Source organism: Neovison vison, chromosome 2, assembly GCF_020171115.1.
Source record: "Neovison vison isolate M4711 chromosome 2, ASM_NN_V1, whole genome shotgun sequence".
Classification (NCBI taxonomy): Eukaryota; Metazoa; Chordata; class Mammalia; order Carnivora; family Mustelidae; genus Neogale; species Neogale vison.
Window position 1 is genome coordinate 8,187,444 of NC_058092.1, and position 25,960 is coordinate 8,213,403.

A 25,960-nucleotide genomic window follows, 5' to 3' on the forward strand; every position below is an offset into this window, starting at 1 on the left:
TTCATGGATGTGGGGGGGATGGGGAGCTCCATCTCGGACTTTCTCATCTCTGAAGCATTAATTCCTTGGATCAATGCATAATTTCCCTGAGCACCACCTGCCCCCAAACTCAGGATGGGACAGAGAGACAGAGAGCAGGAATTTATAGCACGTGCAAAGAGCCCAGGAGGCTGAGCTGCTACAAGGTCAGCTTTCGGGTCTCCTGGATCCCAGGAAGATCCAGGACTTCTAGGCGCCCTCCTTTTCTTGGGGTTCCCAGCAACACTCACTGTCTTGGCAAAGTGGCTGCAATTTCTTACCTTCGAACTCGAAGCTGCCAAGAGTACGCAGAGCCAGAGTAATGCTGCCCACATCACTGGCCTCAGGCAGGGCTGTGAGGCCAGGGGAAGCCAGCTGATGGGCCAGGCCCTTGGGCATGCCCGGGTGCCGGAGGGGTTTGTGCATCAGGACCAGGGACAGCATCTTCAGGAGCCCATCCTGGATGTCCTTCTTCAGCTGTGGAATCTGTCGGCTCAGGTCGTACAGCACAGCAGTGAGGGCAGGGCTGAGGGGAAGGAAACCAGGCACTTACGGCACTGGGCAAGACATTTGTCTGTTCTTGAGAAGAAACAGCCCCTCTTATCCAGCAAGGGGATTGGGGGCACCACTGCTTGGTCTTTAAAATAGAAGGAATACTATAAGATAGAAGAGATGTCTTGAACTCTCTCGGCCATGTCAGAGATTTCAAAGCAATCTACGAATTTCTGGTCTTTGCCAGAACTTGCTTAATGTAATTTAGCCACTGCTGAAGACCAAGTCTCAATAAACAATCTGGGAAGCAAACGAGGAGCCTCATCCTTATTTTATAGATAAAGAGAACTAAAGCGAGAAAAACCAGGCAGCTTCCCAACGATGCCATGAACAGCTGCAAACATCAGCTGAGCCTGTCTTCTGCGCAAGGCCCAGTGGCCAGAGTGCCTGGTACATGACTCTTTCACTTAACCCATGTGACAACCTTGGACAAGAGGAGCTGCTATTATGCCCATTTTTCAGGTGAGAAAACTGAGGCTCAGAGAAGTTAAGTAATTGGTGAGAATCACACAGCTAACTAAAGGCGGAACCAGGGTTTGAAACCAGCCTGTGTTTAGTGTGAGCTCTCCTGCCTGTCCAATTTAATGAGCAAACACCCATGCTCCGCTCTATCAACGCTGTCCCATATGCCACAGGTCAAGGCTCGTACTGCCCCAGACGGGAGAAGCTCAGGTTGCTGACACCCACCTCAGTCCCACTGCCAGCATGGGCTCCAGCAGCTCCTTGATATCCTGTTGGATGCCTGGCCCCATCGCCCGGGCCAGCATGCTGATACAGGTGAACACTGTGGCATCCACCTGCATGGCCTTCTGTCTCCTGCAGGGGACCAAAAGAGTGGCTACTTCAGACACTGAGACATTGTGGGATGTCCCACCTCTAGATCACCTTGAGACAAGGAGGTCAGGGGATCAGGCACGGCCAAAATTTGCTGGTGCCCAGATTATCTACTGCATAATTCTAGGGGGCCGACCACACCCAAGACACTGTAGATTTGAATTTACAACAATCCAGCAGATGGCAGTCATGTATCTTGAGGAAAGGGCCCCTTTCTCGAATTTGCACACAAGGCATCATTCGGGTTAGCGGGGCTGGCCAAGGTACCTATTTAGGAAGCAAACTGAACAGTGTATATATCAGGGACCGGGGTAGGGTGCATCCACTGTATGGAAAATTCTTCTCCCCCACGATGAGAAGGCTGGGCTTTAGAATGGGGAGGCTTATCCCTTCACTAGACCAATCCTTGCTATGACACAGAGGAAGATCAAAACACAGCTTTAGCCAACACTGACCACCCTCCAGCCTTAGAGGAGACACCCCGTCCTCTCCAGGTTGCGGGGTGCTGAAGGTTTTTCTTGTATTCTCTTCACTGGATGGCTACAGGGGGTAGAATAATGCACCTCACTTAGTAGTGATAAGGAAAAAGTGAGCATTAGGTCCCTTCACTTCTAGTCCAGAAGCTCTCTCTTCAGGTCTTACATCAAAAGGCCTTCGAAAGCCAGAGAAAAGAGCAAAATTAGGAGATTCCCAGTTAATTATAATACCAAAAACAGCACTGGCATCTAACATGTCCACAGGGTATTCAACATCCCCAAATATTTATATATGTATATAACTTCATTTGAAAAAGGCTGCCACTCCACTGAGGAAGGGTTGAGCTTTGTGAGATTTGCTACACCCTGGGGCTTAATGAGGAGGGGAACAGGCTTCAGCTCCATGGAAACTGGGATGGAGCATCCTTCTCCCCAGCCAGATTGGGCGGAAGGTGGAATCATAACAGAGATGCTTACTTATGGGCAAAGTCCTTAGGGGGTAGGGCTGCCCGGATGATGTCCAGCACCCGAGGTAAATAGACCTTAAACTCAGATCTCACAGCCACAGAAAGCAGCCCCAGGGCTTGGAAGGCTGCTGTACGTTCCTTCTCCTTCTTGACACAGCTTAAGACATGGTTCATGGTATCTTGGAGGTACTGGGTATCTGATCATAAGAAAGACAAAGCATATGGCTCAAGGTCAGGGTTGGTGTAGATATCAAAGGTCAGAGTTCCTATAAAACACTTAAATATAAGAATAAATCAACAGAGAGGCGCATGGAGGCTCAGTGGGTTAAACATCTGCCTTTGGCTCAGGTCATGATCTCAAGGTCCTGGTATCGAGCCCCACGTTGGGCTACTTGCTCAGCAGGGTGTCTGCTTGTCCCTCTCCCTCTGTCTCTCCCCTTGCTTGTGCTCGTTCTCTAATAAATAAAATCTTAAAAAAAAAAAAAAGGAGGAGTGCCTGGGTGGCTCAGTCAGTTAAGCATCTGCCTTCTGCTCAGGTCATGATCCCAGGGTCCTGGGATCAAGCCCCACATCGGGCTCCCAGCTCAGTGGGGAGCCTGCTTCCTCCTCTCCCTCTGCCTGCCACTCTGCCTACTTGTACCCTCTACCTCTCTGTCAAATAAATAAAATCTTAAGGAAAAAAAAAAGGAATAAATTAAGAGAGCCTGTTGAAAAAAGGTTAAGAATTTTAGAGGCTGTATTAACGAAAGTCTTAAGCTTGATAATCACTCCTCAGATACATCTTTTAGAAATATTAGAAATGTAAGATTTTTTTCCCACTTTAATTAAAAACAAAAAAACAAAATCTTAAAGGGTCTCCAAAAACAGTAACATTGCATAATTATCCCCATTAGTGCTACATTTTGAGGGAAAGACTACATGCTCTTGTTTAAGAAATATATGTTAAATCTTGCTTAAAAACAAAGAGATGATCATCTAACTATTTTATATTACACTGAAATTTAAAGTAATATTGAATACTGTTGTAATAAACAGGCCACTCTATTTAGCTTAGGCCTGGAAATCACTTTGCTATTACCCAGAGATTTTTGTTATAGTTATATTTAATAGAACAAGATTTAGTCCGTAATTTGGGAAGCCACAAGTGTATTTTCATTAAGTTTCCATCAGCCAATGTGCACGGGTAAGCGATTCTTGGGCAATTTAAGCGCAAGTGTTATTACTCCTCTGAAGGTCGGAATTTCCTGATTTTTGCCTCTTCTGTCTCTTCCCTTCCATCCTGCTGGCCTCAAGTTCACGCACCAGCAGAAAATACAGAGCAAGGAGGCAAGACCACATATCTGCTAGCAAGTGAGGGGTGCCGAGGTCCCCCAGAAGCTCATTTAGGAGGCAGCAGAGTCCAAACAACGTAGATGCCCCCTTGCATTTACTCTAAAGAGAAAGGTCTTCTCTCATGGCTCTCGGGGTCAAAGCATTCTGGGGCTTGAAAACATAAGAGTGGGGCGCCTGGGTGGTTCAGTGGGTTAAAGCCTCTGCCTTTGGCTCAGCTCATGATCCCAGAGTTCTGGGATTGAGCCCCGCATCGGGCTCTCTGCTCGGTGGGGAGCCTGCTTCCCCTTCTCTCTCTGCCTGCCTCTTTGCCTGCTTGTGATCTCTGTCAAATAAATAAATAAAATCTTAAAAAAAAAAAAAAAGGAAAACAGAACCGCAAGGTTATGTAACCTCACAATCAGAGCACATCCACGAGGAAAATGGGACTTCTGCACAACACAGCATTTCAGCAGGAAAGGAGCAGAGGGTGACGTCCTTTGCCCAATTCAGCACCCTAAGGGACTAGGAATTGTTCAAGGTTCCAGCCCAATCTTAGTGTGTTTTTGATATGGCCAAAGCTTACGTCATCGGGAAGTTCAAGCAATGACTTCCAAGCTGCAAGCTTTAAAAAAGTGGCACCTTCCCCATGAGGCCACATGTACGGGGGCTGCCCAGGCTGTATTTCAATGACACATTTTAGTATAATATTTAATAAAACAACAAAGACCCACATCAAAAGAATACACCTGGGGGCCCTCTGAGCCTTGGTATCCTGCTCCTAGGCGGTCCTTTGAACTTATGGGGTAACTCCTTCTATAGCATGCCAGACTTTGATCAAATTCGGCCTAGTTATTACTTTCTTTTGAGCCACAGACTTTCAAACCATGGTTATTTAAAGCCCTACTGCACGGGGGCACGTCTGGTCATTAAATAGGAGAACAGCTGCTGGGTACCAGGTAGGAAGAATGGAAAACTGAAAAAATACGATTTTCATGGTTATCCTTTCTCTCTGTTCATTGATGTTATGTGGCTAATGGTCTCGCCCTTACAAAACACATTCTCATCTCACACACAGCACATTGAATGCCAACCATGTACTCTTCCCATTTTGTCTAGACTTGGGGGGGTGAGAAATGAGTCTGTGTGCTAGGAGGGAAAGGCAGGAGGGTCGGGCTGACCTTCCACTTCCCCTCCTGGCTCTCAGGTGCTCCTGAATGCTTATTAAGCACAGGCGACGGACACCGTAGGGAGGTTGGAAGGGATGTTCAAGATGGGGGTCTCTAATTAAGGAGTCAATCCCATTTACAATTGCACCCCAAACCGTAAGATACCTAGGAATAAACCTAACCAAAGAGGCTAAGAATCTATACTCAGAAAACTATAAAGTACTCATGAAAGAAATTGAGGAAGACACAAAGAAATGGAAAAATGTTCCATGCTCCTGGATTGGAAGAATAAATATTGTGAAAATGTCTATGCTACCTAAAGCAATCTACACATTTAATGCAATTCCTATCAAAGTACCATCCATCTTTTTCAAAGAAATGGAACAAATAATTTTAAAATTTATATGGAACCAGAAAAGACCTCGAATAGCCAAAGGGATATTGAAAAACAAAGCCAAAGTTGGTGGCATAACAATTCCGGACTTCAAGCTTTATTACAAAGCTGTCATCATCAAGACAGCATGGTACTGGCACAAAAACAGACACATAGACCAATGGAACAGAATAGAGAGCCCAGAAATAGACCCTCAACTCTATGGTCAACTAATCTTCAACAAAGCAGGAAAGAATGTCCAATGGAAAAAAGACAGCCTCTTCAATAAATGGTGTTGGGAAAATTGGACAGCCACGTGCAGAAAAATGAAATTGGACCATTTCCTTACACCACACACAAAAATAGATTCAAAATGGATTAAGGACCTCAATGTGAGAAAGGAATCCATCAAAATCCTTGAGGAGAACACAGGCAGCAACCTCTTCGACCTCAGCCGCAGCAACATATTCCTAGGAACATCGCCAAAGGCAAGGGAAGCAAGGGCAAAAATGAACTTTTGGGATTTCATCAAAATCAAAAGCTTTTGCACAGCAAAGGAAACAGTTAACAAAACCAAAAGACAACTGACAGAATGGGAGAAGATATTTGCAAACGACATATCAGATAAAGGACTAGTGTCCAAAATCTATAAAGAACTTAACAAACTCAACACCCAAAGAACAAATAATCCAATCAAGAAATGGGCAGAGGACATGAACAGACGTTTCTGCCAAGAAGACATCCAGATGGCCAACAGACACATGAAAAAGTGCTCCATATCACTCGGCATCAGGGAAATACAAATCAAAACCACAATGAGATATCACCTCACACCAGTCAGAATGGCTAAAATCAACAAGTCAGGAAATGACAGATGCTGGCGAGGATGCGGAGAAAGGGGAACCCTCCTACACTGTTGGTGGGAATACAAGCTGGTGCAACCAACCCCTCTGGAAAACAGCATGGAGATTCCTCAAAATGTTGAAAATAGAACTGCCCTATGACCCAGCAATTGCACTACTGGGAATTTACCCTAAAGATACAAACGTAGTGATCCAAAGGGGCACGTGCACCCAAATGTTTATAGCAGCAATGTCCACAATAGCCAAACTATGGAAAGAACCTAGATGTCCATCAACAGATGAATGGATCAAGAAGATGTGGTATATATACACAATGGAATACGATGCAGCCATCAAAAGAAACGAAATCTTGCCATTTGCGACAACATGGATGGAACTAGAGCGTATCATGCTTAGCGAAATAAGTCAAGTGGAGAAAGACAACTATCATATGATCTCCCTGATATGAGGGAGTGGTGATGCAACATGGGGGCTTAAGTGGGTAGGAGAAGAATCCATGAAACAAGATGGGATAGGGAGGGAGACAAACCATAAGTGACTTAATCTCACGAAACAAACTGTGGGTTGCTGGGGGGAGGGGGGTTGGGAGAAGGGGGGAAGGTTATGGACATTGGGGAGGGTATGTGCTTTTGGGTAAATTGGAAGGGGAGATGAACCATGAGAGACTATGGACTCTGAAAAACAGTCTGAGGGGTTTGAAGTGGCGGGGGGGTGGGAGGTTGGGGTACCAGGTGGTGGGTATTATAGAGGGCACAGCTTGCATGGAGCACTGGGTGTGGTGAAAAAATAATGAATACTGTTTTTCTGAAAATAAATAAATTGGAAAAAAAAAAAAAAAAGATGGGGGTCTCTCCACTCAGCGAGTAGGGAGGTAAGAGGATATTAAGTACAAACAGGCTATTGGAGTATTACTACTATTTTTAACCTTGACCTTCCTTCTAAAATGGATCTGAAGTGGGGGGCAGTAAAAGCAGAATAATGCTTCCATCTACTGGCCCTCGGGACGAGGTGGTCAGGCATTTGCGCAGCTCATCTTGTAAGGCAAGGACTGACCTTCCCCACTGACAAGTCAGGAAGTGGAGGCCCAGGAGGGTCAAAGAACCTGGCTGAAACCTCACAGTTGAGGACAGAAGTGGGATTCGTTCCCAGATCAGAGGCCAAACCCTTCCCACAGCTAGGGGCCCTAAAGGAAGGGGGAGGAGAGTACGCCCGGCTGGAGCCACCCAGGAAGGCCGTGGGGAGAAGCCAGCAGCTGAGCTGGGACAGCTGCAGGAGCCAGCGCAAGCCGGGCAGGAAGATGGGAGACCACAGTCTGTCGTCTCTGAAACCTGCCTCTGAAACCTCCAGGCCCTCTCCCCTGTGAGCGGTGACCAGGGGCCGAAGAAGGCTGGTCACCGCACCCTCCCTTCCCCACAGAGAAGCTACTGCGTAATATCTAAGACCCAAACTGCCCTTCCTTTGGTCTCTCCTAAGCCGGTCATGAACTTGTCTTCCATACATGCAGAGTTGCTTGGCTCCAGAACGGCCTCCCTGCCTGCACCCGGATTCTCCCTGTGATAGCTTGAACGAGGTGTGGCTGAAATCAGACGGGAGGCGAAGACACCAGACACCAGCCCCGAAACTGGCTTCAAACGAGAGGCAGATGTGACTCTTGGGAACGACTTCTGTTCGATTTCCCTCCAAGAGGGAATGACACATGTCTGCGGACAACCTCACCTGTGAAGGCAGAAGGTCGAAACGCAGCCAGGCGGGGCAACAAATTAAGGATTGTCATCTGGATCAGCGAGTTCTTGCTATTCCTGCATTTCAGCACCCACTGGCACACCTGAGGGAGGAGGGCGAGGGCTGGTGAGGGAGCGGGAGAGCGGAGCTTGGGTGGGGGTCGGGGTGGGGGGCTCGGACCTCTCAGCACTTACCTGGTCAAATTTCTCCTCCATCAGGTCTCTGCAACACCGACTCTCCACCAGGGTAGATTTCGCTGGGCTGGGGGAAGCCCCGAACCCCATGAGGCCTTGGTGAGAGCTGTACCCCAGCAGTCCCACCAAGGCGTTGGACTGCGGGGGCTGGACAGCCTGGAAACTGGTAAAGGGGGTGATGTGGCGCGGTTTCGTGCCGAAGCCCATGAGGTCCTTGCAGTACTTGTCATGCACCAGCTGCTGCTGTGTGATTTCTTCCATTTCTTCTCTCAGGCGCTGTGTGGTAGGGGGAGGGGATCCGCTTTACTCACAGGTACCATTTGCCTAGCCGCTGTGGGCTCTGCAGAGTGACTCGTCTGCCCCACCCTGAAGGGGAACTATTTTCAAAGTGGGGGTGCCCGCTTCTCATCTTTCTGGATTTGCCCAGAACCTTGCAGGGGGTTCTGTCCTAATTCAGGCAGAAGGGCACCACCTACTGAACCACGAAGGAGCAGCAGGGGGCTGGCTGCCAAGGACCCCTCCCTCGGTTTGGGAAAGCTGAGCTGCAAATGGCCATGACTCCAGACCTAAGGCTGTGGCTGAGAAGCCTCTGGCGAGGGTGACGGGCAACCCCACGCCTGGGTCCTGGCAGAGAGGACAGTCTCTTCTCCTCAACAGAAACCCAGGCAGAAACAACTTGGGCAAGTAATTTTCTCAGGATCCAAGGAATTCCGTGGCAGGTGGGGACTAACCCGACTTACTGAGAATTCACATCTATGTCCTCCTAGTCAAAGGGCTGCTTAGTGACAGTCCAAACTGAGAAGGACATAAAACAATGCGTTTCTCAACTTCCATACTCTTCCCGACACAGGCATTCTCATTTTTCAGACACACTCTGCACTATTCTTATCAAGCTCACCCAGGACTCTGATGCTGCTACATGGGATGGTCAATTCTCAGTCTTCATCTTGTCTTCATCTTATCTGACTTGTCTGCAGCATTTGATCCAACTTAAGATTTCCTCCTCTGAAAACTCCTTCCTTGCCTTCTTGGATCCCGAGCTTTCCTGGCCCCGTGCATCTCCTCTCTTCCCCGCACAGCTGCCCCTTGGTCCCCACTGTGTTGCTCATGTCCTGACCTTGGGTATCAGGCCCCACCTCTTCTGCAACAACACTAGATCTTCTGCTGGGGAACTAGTCACCTGGTCTCGGGACTTGACGTCACAGCTATGTGCTGATGACTCCCAAGTCCACTTCTCCACCCAGTTCTCCCCAAGGAAGACTCAGTGCTCTACCCAACGGGTGTCTCAAACTTAACATACTCATAAGCAAACTCCTGACCTTCTACCCCAAACCTGCTCCTTCTACCTCAGTCCTCCTGTCTCAGCAAATACCACCCTACCCTCCCAGTCACTCAGGCCCAAAACCTTGACTGCTCTCCTTCCCACTGAGCCCCAAGTCCCAAATTCAGAATCTAGCTACTCCTTGTGCCTCCACAGGTCCCCCTAGGATTCAAGCCTCTGCTAAGGCTCCTGTAGTTCCGTCCTAACAGGACTCCGGACATCAATCAGCCCGGGGCCCTGATGATAATCCACTCAATACGGCAGCCACAGTGATCCTCCGGAAACATGAGTCTAACGTCACTTCACTGCCCAAAACCCCCTAACAGCTTCCCACTTCACACACGCGGTCCATATGGCGGCTCCCAAGACCCCACACGATGTACCCCTTTCCTTACACCAGGGTTTCTCTGACCCCATCTCCCGCTTCCTCTCTCCTGTCACACAGCTCAGTCCCAATGGCCATCTCATTCCCCTCCAAAGGCAGCCTGCTCCTGCCCCGAGGCCTTCGTGCCTACAGAAGCAGCTGTCTGGAATGCTCTGCCCAGGTATCTATTTGTATGGCTCTTTCTTACCTCCTTCTCAACTGTGCCCAAATGTTACCTTCTTTTTTTTAAGATTATTTATTTATTTATTTGACAGACAGAGATCCCAAGTAGGCAGAGAGGCAGGCAGAAAGAGAGGAGGAAGCAGGCTCCCCGCTGAGCAGAAAGCCCGATGCGGGGCTCAATTCCAAGATCCCGAGATCATGACCTGAGCAGAAAGCAGAGGCCCTAACCAACTGAGCCACCGAGGCACCCCCAAATGTTACCTTCTAAAATGTAATCCTTGATCCATGCTAGCACCTCCTGGTCTCTTTGCCTGCCCTACTTTTCTCCAGAACACTCAACATCATATGATACCCTACAGCTGAGCCTTGAACAGCAGGGGCGTGAACTGCACCGGTGCATTTACTGTGGATGTTTCCCCATAAACCCAGTACTTTCTTTCTTATGATTTTACCAGATTTTATTTTCTCTAGCTTACTTTGTTGCAAAAATACAGTATATTATATACCTAACATATTGAAATGTGTGTTAATTGACTGTTTATGTTATCGATAAGGTTTCTGGCCAACAAGAGGCTATTAGTAGTTAGGTTTGGGGGAATCCAAAGTTACGTGTGGATTTTTGACTGCGTTGGGGGACTGACGCCCAGACCCCTGCGTCGTTCAAGGGTCAGCTGTGTATCTTTTTACTTATTTGTGTATTGCCTCCTCCTGGTAGAATAGAGTGTTTAATTCACTGCTGCATTATTCCGGCTCTTAGGACTTGGTGCAGATGACCCACGGCAGGTGCTCAATGACTGCTGAATGAATTAACAAGTTATAAAATTATAACCTTACATCTAGAATAGTTCTTTGGAATTGACAAAATTTACAAAGTTCTATTTCATTTAAATCTATTTAGGTGACATTCTGTTCCTGGGAGAAAACAGAGATCCCACAGTGGGGAAGGCTACGGTGGAAAGCCCAGGTTATACCTGGGTGGGGAATTCTCCGAGGGCGACCATTTACCGAATGCCCACCCTATCAAGCATCGTGCCAGGCGCTACACGTACAGTCAACCCTTGAACAAGGTGGAGGTTAGGGGCACAGACACACCATGCAGTTGAAAATCCACGTGTAGGGGATTTTTCAGGCTCCCTGGTCAGAGGGGAGTCTGCTTCTCTCTCCCTCTCTGCCCCTCCCCCCAACTCACGCTCGCTTGCTCTCTTTCAAATAAATAAAATCTTTAAAAATAAGTAAAGGAAAAATAAGTAAAATAAGTAAGTTAAGTAAATAAATAAATAAAAGAAAATCCATGCATTACTTCTTCTTTTGTAAAGATTGTATTTAGGGGCGCCTGGGTGGCTCAGTGGGTTAAAGCCTCTGCCTTCGACTCAGGTCATGACCCTAGGGTCCTGGGATCGAGCCCTGCATCAGGCTCTCTGCTCAGCGGGGAGCCTGCTTCCTCCTCTCTTTCTGCCTGCCTTTCTGCCTACTTGTGATCTCTATCTGTCAAATAAATAAAATCTTAAAAAAAAAAGATTGTATTTAATTATTTGACAGAGAGATAGGAGAGCACAAGTAGGCAGAGCAGCAGGCAGAGGCAGAGGGAGAGGGAGAAGCAGGTTCTCTGCTGAGCAGGGAGCCCAACGTGGGGCTCAATGCCAGGATGCTGGGATCATGACCTGAGCTGAAGGCCGCAGCTTAACCGACTGAGATACCCAGGCACCCCCATGTGTAACTTCTGACTTCCTTAAAACTTAACTACTAACAGCCTACTGTTGACCAGAAGTCTTACCGACAATAAACAAGTGATTAGCACACATTGTATATGTGTACTATATGCTGTATTCTTACAAGAAAACAAACTAGGAGAAAGGAAATGTTATTAAGAGAATCATCAGGAAGAGAAAGTGCATTCACAATACCATACCATATTTATCGATAACCAAAGTGTATGTCATCTATTGACAGGATGAATCGTCTGTTAGTACCTACGTGAATACTGTCTTATCTGGAGCAAAACAATACAGATGTTATATGCATTACTGACACCACACAGCAAAAATGAAAAGATAGTGAAAAAGAAATTCGTATTTATTTATAACAATTCAGGCACCGATAACAAAGATAAGACTGTTATCAGCAATAAGACTGTTTTAGGGCAGCTTAGTGACATTGAGATGATTGCTTCACGGTAGCCAAGCCTATACTCTAATGAATGTGTTGTTATTAAATTTTTATGGCATATAGTACTATAGTCATATTCTTTATATAGTATCGGAAACACCGATTGATAGATTTTTTTTTAAAAACCCACTTAGCTGCGATGACAGGCTGATATGAGACAGGCATGCTATACGGCCATGAAATTCTTTGAAAGCAAAGTTACAAAACGGTAAGAAAACCAACACGTTACTAACTTTCACTGTACGGTAAACGTCACTCACCTTACGCCAACACAGGGACAGGCTGTCCATTTCTGCACGAGCTTTGCACACGAGGTTCCACATGATCGAGTCTTAGGCAACGACAGTGACATTAAAAACACCTTGTACAGTCTTGCTGTACAGTCAATAGATTTTCACACGGAGACTCACAAACGCACAGTAGCGGAGTTTGTTAACTGGACGGCACAATGACTATATCTTCCCTATTTGCTAGTGGGAAGTGGCTTGCAGGAAGCGTCCATGTTCTTGCGGTGTCTCACAGTGAGTAGACTGAGACAGACGAGGCGCCAGCTTGCTGCTGCAGGGGTGGTAGCGGTGGCAGAAGTGGGAAAGGAGGCAGGGGACACGGCATACAGAAGTATGTCATAATTTGTTTGACTTTTTGGCTTTCTCGTTTCTCTACAAATGTCCTTCTACAGTAGTGAACCCTCTTCCACGGTCAGCTTCGTTTCAGTGCCTGCACCACAGAAGGATCCGTGTCGTAAAAGGCGTCAGGTGCAATCTTGACTAATCAGACGCCCCCTGGGTCCTGGCCCTGCTTCTTCCAGGTCCTTCTCCCTCATCATCCAGGGCCAGTTCGGAAAAACTCACCTCCCGCAAGTCATCTTCTGCTCGTTCCTCTGTTGTGGCGTCTGTTAGGTCTTGAGATTTTCCAAGATTATATCACCTTCAACATCCCCCACCCTTTTTGGCCATATCCGCTTTCTTTCGATCTCTTTCATGGTTTTCTTGACTGGCTCTGTTGCAACTCCTATGAAGTCATGCATGAGATCTGGTCACAGTTCTCTCCAGCCGGAATGTATTGTTTCAGGCTTGATGACATTTGGGGCTTTTTCTACAACAATGGCATTTTCAATGGTGCAATCCCTCCAGAATTCCCATCAGGGTTCTCCTCCATAGTGTTGACAATCCTTTTCATGAAGTACCGTGTATAATGAGCCTTAAAGTCATGACCCAGATCTGGAGGCTGAATTAGAGATGTTGTATTTGGGGGCAGGTAGGTGATTTTGATGGCTGGTACTCCCAGGGTTCTGGGTGGCCAGGGATGTTGTCCAATATTGCAAGAATTTCAAAAGATGGTCCCTTACCGGCAAGGTACATCTTGACTTCAGAGACAAAGAAGAGTTCTTGTGGTGTTTATCTCCTCCCTTCAAAGCTCCAGGGCTAGCAACTTATAGATAAGGGCCGTCCTGATCATAAAACTAAACTATGTTGCACAATGAGAGAATTAGCCTGCCACTTCCTGCCTGGAATCCTGGTGCTTGCTTCTCCTCCTAATAAATGTCCTTTGTGGCATTTTCTTTTCCGGAGTAAGACACTTTCGTCTGCATTAAAGGCCTATTCAGGCACATATCCTTTCTCTTCAGTGATCATCTTTATGGCCTCTGGGAACTCATCTGCTGCCTCTTAGTCAGAAGCAGCGGCTTCTCCTGTTATCTGGACTTTTTTTTTTTTTTTAAGTCAAACCTCTTTCCAAACTTATCAAACCATCTTCTGCTGGTATTCAATTCTCCAGCTTTCGGTCCTTCACCCTCCTTTTGCTCTAAAGTTGTCAGATAATGATTTCCCTTTTTCTTGAATTGTGTTAGTCTGGGAGTGTGCCTTTCTTATGGCAATCCTGTACCCACATAAAAGCTGCATGTTCAGTATGAGATAAAAAGAGATTTTTCAAAAAAGCACATGATTTTTGTGCCCGTAGGCATAGCTGCAGCAACAGCTTCACGGATTTCCTTTTCCTTTTTTGCGACAGTCCTCATGCCGGATTCCTTTGTCTTGAAACGGAGGGCAGGCACAGCTGCAGACCTTAATCAGTGTCCCACAAGCAATTCACCTTTCTTAGAACATCATGACTTGCTTCTTGGCTCTCTCACTAGTGGCTCTTGGTCCAGTTCCATAGTGGTTTTTTTTAAGATTTTATTATTTATTTGAGAGAGAGAAGGATCACAAGTAGACAGAGAGGCAGGCAGAGAGAGAGGAAGCAGCAGGCTCCCCACTGAGCACAGAGCCCCATGCAGGGCTGGATCCCAGGACCCTGGGATCATGACCTGAGCCAAAGGCAGAGGCTTTAACTCACTGAGCCACCCAGGCGCCCCCCGGTTCCATAGTATTATTCAAGGTTATGGTACTGCACTAAACGTGACAGAAAACATAGAAGTGCGACAGGGCACTTTTCACGGCGACGTGTTATTTACTGGAAGGGCGAACAGCGCACACAGAAGATGAGCCTCACACAGCATTTTAGCCAGACATTTACAACTCTTGAGCTCATGGCAACAGCAAGTGGCTACAGAACTACTGTAGAAGACAGCATGTCATGCAAATTTTATGCAGTTAGGATTTAATATTCATATCTTCAAATTTGTTCACGTTTCTCTAGATTGTGAATGGTGCCATAGTATTCTGTAAGTGCTGGTGTGCGTAAGTTCAGGTAAATTTCTAATTTGTGTAATAGATTTGTGTATATTTTGTGGTAGGAATGAAAGAGACTAGTATCTACACAGATCTTATGTATTTGTGACATACCTAACTTCTTAATTTAGTCAATGTTTCTAGGCTACGTGATTCATCTCTTGGGTTTCCAGATGTTACAAACCTCCAAAAAACTTCCCAACATTTTTACTGAGAAAAAGAAATCCACATATACGTGGACCCATGCAGTTCAAACCTGTGTTATTCAAGGGCTGATTGTATTTAGAAACCTCACAGGAGCCCAAGGAGGTGGATGAGATCCCCGTGAAAAGCAAGGAAAATGAGGCTAAAGGAAGTAAAATAATGTACCCAAGTCACACAGTAGAGAGAGGAGCGAAAATTCCAAGCTAGATTCCTGGGTCCTACACACACAGCAGCAGGTGTTGCCCCACGCTACAGCATGGCCATTACCAAATGACCCCCAGGTCTATTAAAGCAAGAAGCCCGGGGGCAAAACTGCACACCAGCTCACTCCCAGGAGGCAGACTCGTGGACAGAGCTCTACTCCCACATATATCCTGCGTCCAGCAGACTGACACGGAAGCTACACCATGAGTCTACACTGCCAACGCCAGTGGAGGTCACCACCATCACCCGCCCAGACCACTTCAATAGGCCCCCAGGCAGCCAGGAGAACCGAACTACAAGCAACTACAACCCCCAACTACAAGCAGCGCAGTCGACCAAGGGCCCCTGCTGTGACTCTGAAAATGTCACCATGTTGGTGGCACGGCTGCACCTGCCATGGGCTGGCTGCCTCTAGCCAAGGAAAGCACACGGGAGCAATGCTGGGGCGGGCCTCCCTGGAGAGCCAACTGTGGCCTGAGGCCCCCACCGTGGCCCTGCATGGGAGCCTGGCATGCTTCCAGCCCACTCTCCTTCGCTGTCTTGTGATGGCTCGCCGGCCTCTCCCTGCTGACTCCCAGTTTTTCTCTCCCAGGCTACTTCCCTAACAAAAATGCTGGACTTTTAACCACACCCCCTAACTAGTCTCTTGCTTTCATTCCTGCCCCTGCACAAGCTTGGCCCCACAAGTCACCAATGATTATTAAAAAGAAGGTCCTCACACCACTCCCCAGTATACACACCCCAGATTATTGCAGTGAGAATAAAAGCCAGTGCTTACCATGAGGCCTCTGAATTTGGCCCCTCCCCTCTCTCCCTTGGTCTTGTGCCCCACCCACATTTCCCTTTTTTCTGTTTCCCAAACTTGTCAAACTCTCTCCCACCTCAAAGCCTCCACCTGGCACGCAATCTCCCTGCCTATTGCAAGGCTCACCCCTCCATGTCCTGCAGGTCTCAGCTCAAACAGCACCACCCCGGAGAGGAAGTCATCCCCTCCCTCTGCTCCCCTCCATCCCATTACTTCCTAGGACTTAGTGCTTTTCTGAAATGACCTTGTTTACTTGCTTATTGCCTGTGTCCCTCACATCATACCCTCGTAAGGACAAGGATCTCGCCTGTCCTGTTCATGGAATGGCATGTGGGAAACCAGACTCCCTTGTGACATGGCCTCTCACCTCTCCCTCCATGCTGCTGATGCGGACCAGCTCATTGAGGATCAGCAAGGCTCCATGGATGCGATCATCCCGGTTCATGCCCTTCTCCTTGGCCAATGTCTCATCAAACCCTTTCTCTGCTTCTTCAAATGTGTGCTAGGAGAGATACAGAATGTGTTAATTACCCAAGGTCCAAAGGCAGAAAGAACACAGGCCTACCCCGTCTACACAGGGGGTTCTGTGGTGTGACCAGGCCAGCTCAGTGGCTTGTACCAGCAACATCAATGATACGAAGTTACCAAGTTCTCTCCTTTAATTTAGCTTGAACCCACACAACACCATGAGGCAGAGACCACGACCATCCCTACTTAGATGAACAACAGAGGCTCCAGGAAATTAAATGGCTTGTCCAAGTTCACACAGCAAATTGTGCCAAGCCTAGAACCCAGGTCTCCAATACCAAGATCAGGGCTCTCTTTGTAGTATAAGCCCCTTGGTTAAGGTTTTTTGGCACCAGCAATGAGCACAGGGCTTATGATGCTGGAGGAGAGAAAATCAGCCCTTTCTAAGTATCATTGTATGTTGCTGCTTCTCAGATACCCATTTTTCTATAATTTAAGAGTATATTTTTTATGATTTAAGAGTTTCTAAGTATCATTGTATGTTACTGCTTCTCAGATATACATTTTTCTATAATTTAAAAGCTTAAGAAGAGAGCTCTTATAAGTGTTGACAAGAAGACAGTGAGTCAGTTTAACTGGATCATATTTTCATTCTTAGTGGTATGTAAAATAATGGCGTGGCTACCAACAGCTCTTTGCTTTAGAAAAATCCAATGGAATAACTACGGATTCATACTGAGCTTACGAAATCACTGGAGACCCATGCAAATGTGATGCCTGCTCTGTGGCAAGGCCCCGTGGCAGCCCTTTGGGCCAGACGATGCTGTACGTAACGTGCTCTGCAGGGGGTGGGATGGCCACGTGCTCACCCGGTACCATTGAGGCTTCTGCATCTCCTTTGGCTCACGCTGGGTGGTGAGAATCAAACAGGCACGAAGGGCGGCTACGGCTCCCTCTCGGATGGCCTGTTTGGGGTCCCACACGGCCACAAAAATGTTGTCAAAGAAGGGCTGCACTTGCTGGAAGAAGAAGGTGGGGACGCTGATGGCCAGCTCACGGAGGACCAGAACCTGGGAGAGAAAAGCACACAGAGGACTCTCATCTGTATCGACAGTTTGGTTCTGTCGCGATAGGCCTCTTGTCATCCTGGAGCGTAAATATGCATCAGGAAGAGAGCGAACTTGTCCACCCTCCTAGCTAGGAATCTCTGGGGACCTAGGAGTAAAAATAAAATTGATCAAACATCTCAGTGTCCGTTATCCTAGGGTGCTTACAAACCCAGGATGCTCGTCATGTTAGAACATAAGTGCTGGGGACGCCTGGGTGGCTCAGTCAGTTAGGCAGCTGCCTTCGGCTCAGGTCGTGATCCCGGGGTTTTGGGATCGAGTCCCACACTGGGCTCCTTGTCGAGCAGGGAGCCTGCTTCTCTCTCTGCCTCTGCCTGTTTGTGCTCTCTGACAGGTAAATGAATAAAATCTTAAAACAAACAAACAAATAAATAAAACACAAGACCTACAGGGTCTTGTTTAAAAACAAAAAACATAAGCTCTGAAAGGTAGATGTGTTTTATACTTTGTATACTGCCCCACTGACAGCCTAAAACCATCCCTGGAACACAGCATTAATCGACAAGCATTTATTGAATGAACTAATAATGCCATTTGATTTTTAATCTTGCTATTATGTTCATCTGAAAGTGGAAGAAACTGAAGGTCAGAGGCTGCTCCAAATTTCAGAGTCAGGAAGGACAAAGCGGACTTGAACCAAGCTCCATGTGTCTGTCCCTCCCCCAGTACGAGGATCCCCCCTTGTGGGGCTGGCTTCTAAAGAGGGAGCCAACCGGAAAGGATCCAAATGACACTTTGATCCCTACCACATTCATTCCTAGATTCCCAATCTCTCTCTCTCTCTCTTTTTTTTTTAAAGATTTTATTTATTTATTTAAGAGAGCAAAAGCAGGGGGAGCTGCAGAGGGATAGGGAGAAGCAGGCTCCCCGCCGAGCAGGGAGCCCAATGTGGGGCTAGACCCAAAGACCCTGGGATCATGACCTGAGCTGAAGGCAGATGCTTAACTGACTGAGCTACTTAGGCGCTGCCCCCTCCCCGATCCTCTCTCTTAAGGACAGACTCTTCCTCATCTCACAGTTTGAAAGTCTGCTCCTCCAAACCAGCCTTTTTCAGGGACGAGCCTCAAAAAGCAGTGGGACTGTCGGGGCACCTAGTTGGCTCAGTCAGTTAAGGGTCCAACTCTTGATCTCAGCTCAGGTCTTGATCTCTTAGTCATGGGTTCAAGCCCCACGCTGGGCTCCACAATGGGCACGGAGCCTTCTTAAAAAAAAAAAAAAAAGAAGAAGAAGAAGAAGTGGAGATACACCAAGAGAGGAGGAAAAGAGGCTCCCACTGCCCCAATGCAGAATAGCCAGCGGGGAGAGAGGAAGTCTGGGTACTAATCGATCAATAAATGCCTAAAAAACAAACAAGAGGGGCAGCTGAGTGGTGCAGCCGGCCAACAGCTCAGGTTGTGATCTCGGGGTCCTGAGACTGAGTCCCGCCTCAGGCTCATGCTCAGCGGGGAGGCTGCTTGAGGCTTTCTCGTCCTCTCCCTCTGCCCCTCCCTGCACTCACACACGCACCCCAGCTCTCTCTCTCAAATCAATAAATTTAAACAAACAAACAAACAAACAAACAAACAAATATATAAGACAAGAAAGGCCTGAAAGGAGGCAGGCCCCTGCTCCCGGTGGGGGAGGTGAAGGCCCTGCGGCCCCTGCTCCTCCCCTATTCTTAGTCCCTCTGTTCTCCCAGGGTACAGCACAGGGACCTTGACAGACACTGAGAGGATCGCACAGACAGTTGTCTGGGGATCTGGAAACCTTTTGGCTTGTGGCTTCTTCTCTTGACAATGGCTGAGCGGTGCCTAATGCTTAGGAGGCAATGTTGATTCTAGAAAATCAGAGGTCAAGGTATGCGCTGCACTTAGGGCTCCCTCTCCAGCAACAAAAGAGAACTCTTAAGTTTTCTCTTCAGGTATGGAGCTCAGGGCAAAAAGAGAAAGGGATTCAGGACAGAACTGAAGGACCCTAAGAAGCACAGCGGCTTTGCCTGGAACGTTCCCTCACTGTCTGCATTTAAGGGACCTGAGCACGTTGTGTGGGGACCCCGCCCCACGGGCACTCACAGCGGCGTGTCTCCGGCCCTCGTTGCGGTCGGCGCCCAGCCACTCCAAGGCTCGCTTCACCTCAAACTCCACATACTCAGCCGTAAAAGTGTCGCCTGCCATGGCGAGGCGGCCAATGGCCTTGGATGCCATCTCCATGACGACTGGGTCATTCGAGGGGAGGAGGTTCCGCAGATAGTTAGCGAATCTGCCGATGCGAGTGGCATTTCCACCTTCCACTCCTATGAGGCTGGCTGGGAAAGAGAGGAAGGCAAACGGTGAGGATGGGCGCAGCCTACCCCGGAGAGCGGGCTGCTTGACAGCAAGGCTGGCAAGTGGCCTCTTCCTTCTACTTCGAGCACAGAATGCAACTTCCAGATGGGAAGGATGTGGGTAATTTTCATTTTAAAGCAAAAGACTTGATATCTGTGCCAGAACTACTTACCTAAAGCAAAATAACCTCATTTTAGTACAGATAATTTATTTTCCCAAAAAGAAAAAGAGAACAAACTGAGAATGAACAGGAATCCACCAAACCAGGCCCTGGGATTTGCGAACGACATGCTTTTCATCTGTTCCCCACCTCTCCCTTCCGTTCGTGAGCCCTGCTACGCCAAACTGCTCTAGGGGGACACCAGAGCCTGTGACAAGCCACGTGGGGTGGCAGAAGGGAAGGTGGCTTCTAGTCTCAGCGAGGCCACTATCTGGCCCTAGAAAAGCAGTGCCACAGGTCTCAGACTCTGGATCTGCCCATGCTGCTAGAATTCATACCGGAATAAGTACACTGAAAGCCACAGGGCTCCTTAAAAATTCCTTAAATAGATAAGAATGGGGCATCAGGACGTAGCAGACACAGGTGCAGTGGACACAAAGGTGAGCCACCGTTTTCCCAGTTGTTACTCTCACCAGAGACTCCGTCCTTACCTATGGCCAAGATGCCACCTTTCCTCTCATTGGCATCTGAGCTGGAAACCAGTTCAAAAATGTGATGGTTCAGCTGATCATAGAAGCGAGTAGACTCCTCCTGACTCATCTGCAAAGGAAGGTGTCCTCAGAACAGCTTCCGCTGACTCCCTGAAGCTGGGGCAGAGGTGGGGGAGGGGGCGGCTTGCGGGGGGAGGGGGGAGACTGAGCAGCAGCTGGCGGGCACAGCTCAACCCAAAGAGGACAAAGCTGCTGCCCACTTTCACAGTTGTAAACTGTGGCATCTGTTTATGGGACAAACACTTGTCGAGCCAGCGACATCCTGGCGTTCCAAGGACGAACAAGACACCGTCCCGACGTCACTTGAGCTGACTCTCTAGAAAGTCCCAGGCTACCAACTCTCTAAACCCATCCCAACCACTGCTGTCACATGGAAGGAACTGAAGGTCCGGAATATGCCATATTCTGGATGTGCCATAGAACCGTCCAGCTGCTGCAAAGGAACCTGGGCATTCTACAGACAGGAGGGATTAGAGGCCTCATGTTCCAAACCCTCCCTGAGTTGTCAAAAGAAATCTAAACCGCTGCTGGTACATTTGGACCAAACACCCCTGGACGAATCACGGAAGCCCCAACCTCTCGAAGCTCCATGGTCACATAGTGCTGGAGCTCCTTGGCGGCTTTGGCCCTGGTCTCCTCATTCCGGCTCTTCAGGCCACTGGCGAACTGCTGCAGGACGCTCACATTGCTAGACGTGGTGGTGGCTGCGGTGGCGGCAGCGGGTCCGGTTCCCAGCATCTTGGCCTGAGGTTCTTTGGAGAGAAACTTCCTTGAATGCTCTGCATCACAAACCATGGGTGATGAATTTATTTCTTTACGGACGGGGTTCCTCAGTACAGGTCTCCACCCCTCCCAGGTCAGGAAGGGGATCCTAAAAAGGTTGGGAGACCTCACCGAGGAATATACAGAAAGCCCTGATTTAGTCAACAGTGACTGGCATTTAAACAGGCAGCGTAGGGTGCCTGGGTGGCTCAGTGGGTGAAGCCTCTGCCTTGGGCTCAGGTCATGATCTCAGGGTCCTGGGATCCAGCCCCACATTGGGCTCTCTGCTTGGCAGGGAGCCTGCTTCACCCTTTCTCTCTCTCTGCCTGCCTCTCCGCCTACTTCTGATCTCTCTCTCTCTGTCAAATAAATAAATAAGATCTTAAAAAAAAAAAAACAAAAAACAAAAAACAGGTGGCGTAGCAGACAAGGTAAAACTGTGGGCTGTGGAGCCAGACTACCTAGGTTCAAATCCAGTCCAAAATTACAGGGCGCCTGGGAGGCCCAGTCGGGGAAGCATGTGCCTTTGGCTCAGGTCATGATCCCAGGGTCCTGGGATCGAGCCCCCGCATCAGGCTCCTTGCTCAGGGGGAAGTCTGCTTCTCCCTCTCCCTCTGCCTGCCCCCATGCCTCCTCTTGTGCTCTCTCTCTAATAAATAAACAAAACCTAAAAAAATCATATCAAAATTATATTCTTGAGGAAAATACTTAAAATATCCCAGTTTCCTCACCTGCAGCAGGGTAACATTACCAAACTCATAGTGTTGATGTGACGGTTAAACGAGTTAATAAATGTTAACAAGTGCTTCGAACAGTGCCAGGCACACAGTGAGTGCTTAGTAATTGTTAGCTATTATTATCACTATGACTACTACTGACACGGCCCAGTGCCAGGCACTAGAGATGGGGAAGTAAAGAGAGAATAAAACAAGCCTAAGACTGTTCCTTTCCTCAAGGCGTTCAATTTACTCTTTTTTTTTTTTTTAAGATTTTATTTATTTATTTGACAGACAGAGATCACAAGTAGGCGGAGAGGCAGGCAGAGAGAGAGAGGAGGAAACAGGCTCCCTGCTGAGCAAAGAGCCTGATGCAGGGCTCAATCCCAGGACCCTGGGATCATGACCTGAGCCAAAGGCAGAGGCTTTAACCCATTGAGCCACCCAGGCGCCCCCTCAAGGTGTTCAATTCAAAGAGGGACATTGATTATCCTGTAGCAGCACCGGCCAGTAGAAATACAATACAAGCCACAAGTGTCATTGACATTCCCTGGTAGCCGTATCAAAAAAGGTAAAAAGAAACAGGAGACATTAATACATTTTTTTTAAAAACCCAATACATCCAAAGTATCATTTCAGCATGTCATCAACATAAGAAGTATTGATACAGTTTCCATTTTCTTTTTGTCCTAAGTCTCCAAAATCTACTGCCCACGTGGCAATCTCCATGTGGACTCGTCACGTTTCATTCCAATTTTTAGTATATGTGCTGCCGAAGCGAGCACAACTCGTCACGTTTCAAGCGCTCTAAGCCACTGCGGCTGGTGGTGATTGTGCTGGACAGGGCAGTTCCATAAAATAGGAGTACTTGGAACTGTAGTACTTGAGCTAAGAGACTGACTAGTTCCTGAGATCACACATTCATTCCTCAATTAGGGACTATCCCTTCCGTCAGTGAGCTACAATCTAGGGGGAAAGTGGCCAAAATAGGGCTCAGCTCAGACTGTCATGGGAGTAACATATATACCTAACCTAGAAATGTCCGGATTCTATTAGAAAATCAAATTGTCGGGGTGCCTGGGTGGCTCAGTGGGTTAAGCCTCTGCCTTCAGCTCAGGTCATGATCTCAGGGTCCTGGGATCGAGCCCAAGCATCATGCTCTCTGCTCAGCAGGGAGCCTGCTTCCCCCTCTCTCTCTCTGCCTACCTGTGATCTCTCTCTTTCTCTGTCAAATAAATAAATAAATAAATAAATCTTAAAAAAAAAAAAAAAAGAAAATCAAATTGTCAAAATTCTTATTTTTGAGAGTATTTGTGAGATGCAGAGGGGGGAAAAAGAAGACACCAGGTTGTAACTGGTTTTGTAAAGCTATTAAATGCTCCAATGCCAAGAAGAAGACTGCAGAAGGAAATGTCATCCTTCAGGGGAGAGGAAGCTCAAGGATCCCTTATGAGAAAACTGACTATGGGGTGATGACGGGGAGGGAGGCTGGCGGGGAATTCTCTTTCTCAGGAAAGAACTAGAGCATCTTCTTCACAGGGTCTGAGACCCACAGGCCCACCTGCTCCAGGTACAAATCAATGAAGGTACTGGAAGTCAAATATCCCAAGAGTCTTAGTGAGGGCTTGGTGAGGGCTTGTGAAGTTAAAGTTGGGGTGGCTGAAACTGGGGATGGGGGCGGGGAGGGCAGAGAGGATGAAACCCAAGGATGGAACCCAGCTCAGCTCCGGGGACTGGGTCCTTGAGAGGTCCGCAGGGGGCAGACCGAGGGGCACACACCGACACTGCCCCTCTCTGAGGTCAGTCTGCAGGTGGCGAGGAAGAAGGGGCGGGCGACTGCGGGGCATGGAGACCCAAAGGCGCCCCGGCAGTACCGGGGCTGATGGGCCGGCCTTCGCGGCGCCAGGGACGCACGGCTGTCTGAAAGGCCCGGGGGTCTCCTGGGGATCCGGGAGGAGGTGGGTGCTGCCTCGCCGGGCGGGGGTCAAGGGCTCTGACAGCGCCCAAGCCCGTGGGGCCGGTACGGAGAGGACCCCACGTCCCAGACGGGCGACTTCCCGCTCCCCTCACCCCCACCACGGACCAGGCTGACCCTGGGTCTGGACACTCCTCCGCCTTGGAGGGGTCGTTGCCAGGCCCCAGACTCACCGCGCGGCCTCGGCTAAGGCCTCAGCTGCCGCCACCAGCGAGGGTATCGCCGCTTCAGGCCCCCGGCCCCACCACCCGCCTTCCCTGCTGTCCTCTAAACCGGGCGGGAGGGAGGGCGAGTCCCCAGATCAGAGGACCAATCGGCAGGCTTAAGAAGAAGATGGACTGGAATGCAGACCAATAGAAATGAAGGAGAAGTGAGGTTTAGGGACCCGGCTTCTTTAGGGGGCGGGGACTGTTCAAATAGACAAACCACGCGGCCAGTGGCCAGCGAAAGGAGGCTTACGTCAATACGGGAGAACCAATGGGTCTTGAGTTGATTTCAATCACTTCCACGCGCACATCCGGTGCATCGCTACTATTAGTCCCCTCTGCATCTACGTTGTGGCGGCGTGTAGCCCGCGGCGTGGGTGCCGTGGACTGGGACTCAGAGGCTGTGCGTCCTGCCCGCTTTAACCCGAGCGTGAGCGATTACCGGAGCACAGACCTAGAACTTTCCGACTGGTGCTACTCTTGCCCCCGCGATTTCTCTTTTTTGTTAAATGCAGTATGCATCTTAAACCGTTTTTAGTTAGAATTTCCCGGTTTTCCAAAATTACCTAGTTCACAAGATCTTTCGCGGGAGACCATAACCAAGTTTTAGCTAAATGACCTTCTCCCAAATAAATAATTTCCAAATAGCATCACTTAAAATCATCCTTCCAGGGACACCTGGCTGAGTCAGTTGGTGGAGCATGGGACTCCTGATTTCTGGTGCTCAGTTCAATCCTTGGGCTAGAGCTAGTAAAGCTTACTTAAAAAATAAAATAAAATAAAAACATTCTTTCAAACAATAGCAAAAATGGAATTTGACATCTCTCTCTCTCTCTCTTTTGCCACGGTTATTAAAATAACAAATTCCTCAATGGCTTCCAAAAGGGGTCTGATTAAATAAAATATAATGCATTCATCTTAAGGAAAACCTATGGAGCCATTAATCATGGTAATGTAGATTAATATTTGCTGAGAAGGAAAAGGGTTCACGATTTGTTAAAAAAAAATACAAGTTATACAACAATATTAGTATAATACACCCCTTTATAAAACATTTATATATTCCTTAGGTGTCTATATTCGCAGAAGGGAATATACAGCTAAGACGTAATACTATACGGAGAAGGCATACTTTTCCCTTTATATGTTACCATCAGCTACTTGTGTAATACAAAGAAGTATCTGTTGAAGATATGTAAGTTTCCAGAAGTTCTAAAGTGCCAAATTAAAAAGGTTTGGCAATACTCTGTGGCTAACAAAATGTTTTGGCAGGGGTGCCTGGGTGGCTCAGTCGTTAAGAGTTTGCCTTCGGCTCAGGTCATGATCCCTGGATCCTGGGATCAAGCCCCACATTGGGCTCCCTGCTCAGCAGGAAGTCTGTTTCTCCCTCTCCCACTCCCCTGCCTGTGTTCCCTCTCTCACTATGTCTCTCTCTGTCAAATAAATAAAATCTTTTAAAAAAAATGCTTTGGCAGATTCTTTTTAAAATTTAATTTAAGGTTACTACTTTAGGTTTAGAATCTTTTCATTGTACTACTTATTCTCTGAAATAATTGTCCCTCTGAATTTCATATTTTCCACTTGTGTTCAACATCTCTATATTTAATCATCAAACATTTGAAAATACATAATGTGTTCCCTGTTCAAATCCAAAATAAATAATATTTATCATGAAAGGTCTCACTCCACTCCTGGCCTCTCACTATTTTCTTAGTTCTTATGTATCCCTAGAGTTTCTCTATGTAAATATAAGCAAGTATAAATGCATATACTTATGTTCCCCTTGCATTACCACCTACA

At 47.9% G+C, this 25,960-nt stretch overlaps 1 protein-coding gene across 1 annotated transcript in view; it reads right to left on the reverse strand.

Annotated features, from left to right (window-relative positions):
• The window catches only part of MTOR (mechanistic target of rapamycin kinase), a 128,970-nt gene extending 104,765 nt beyond the window's left edge, over positions 1-24,205 (reverse strand). Inside the window, exons 1-11 of the mRNA XM_044237143.1 lie at positions 24,128-24,205; positions 21,078-21,253; positions 20,442-20,550; positions 19,539-19,771; positions 17,230-17,430; positions 16,260-16,394; positions 7,977-8,252; positions 7,777-7,885; positions 2,358-2,544; positions 1,258-1,386; positions 300-544 (exon numbers count right to left, since the gene is read on the reverse strand). Of these exons, the coding sequence (XP_044093078.1) occupies positions 300-544; positions 1,258-1,386; positions 2,358-2,544; positions 7,777-7,885; positions 7,977-8,252; positions 16,260-16,394; positions 17,230-17,430; positions 19,539-19,771; positions 20,442-20,550; positions 21,078-21,239 (1,786 nt within the window). The 5' untranslated portion in view covers positions 21,240-21,253; positions 24,128-24,205. The remainder of the gene's footprint in view (positions 1-299; positions 545-1,257; positions 1,387-2,357; positions 2,545-7,776; positions 7,886-7,976; positions 8,253-16,259; positions 16,395-17,229; positions 17,431-19,538; positions 19,772-20,441; positions 20,551-21,077; positions 21,254-24,127) is intronic.
• Between the last annotated feature and the right edge of the window lie 1,755 nt (positions 24,206-25,960).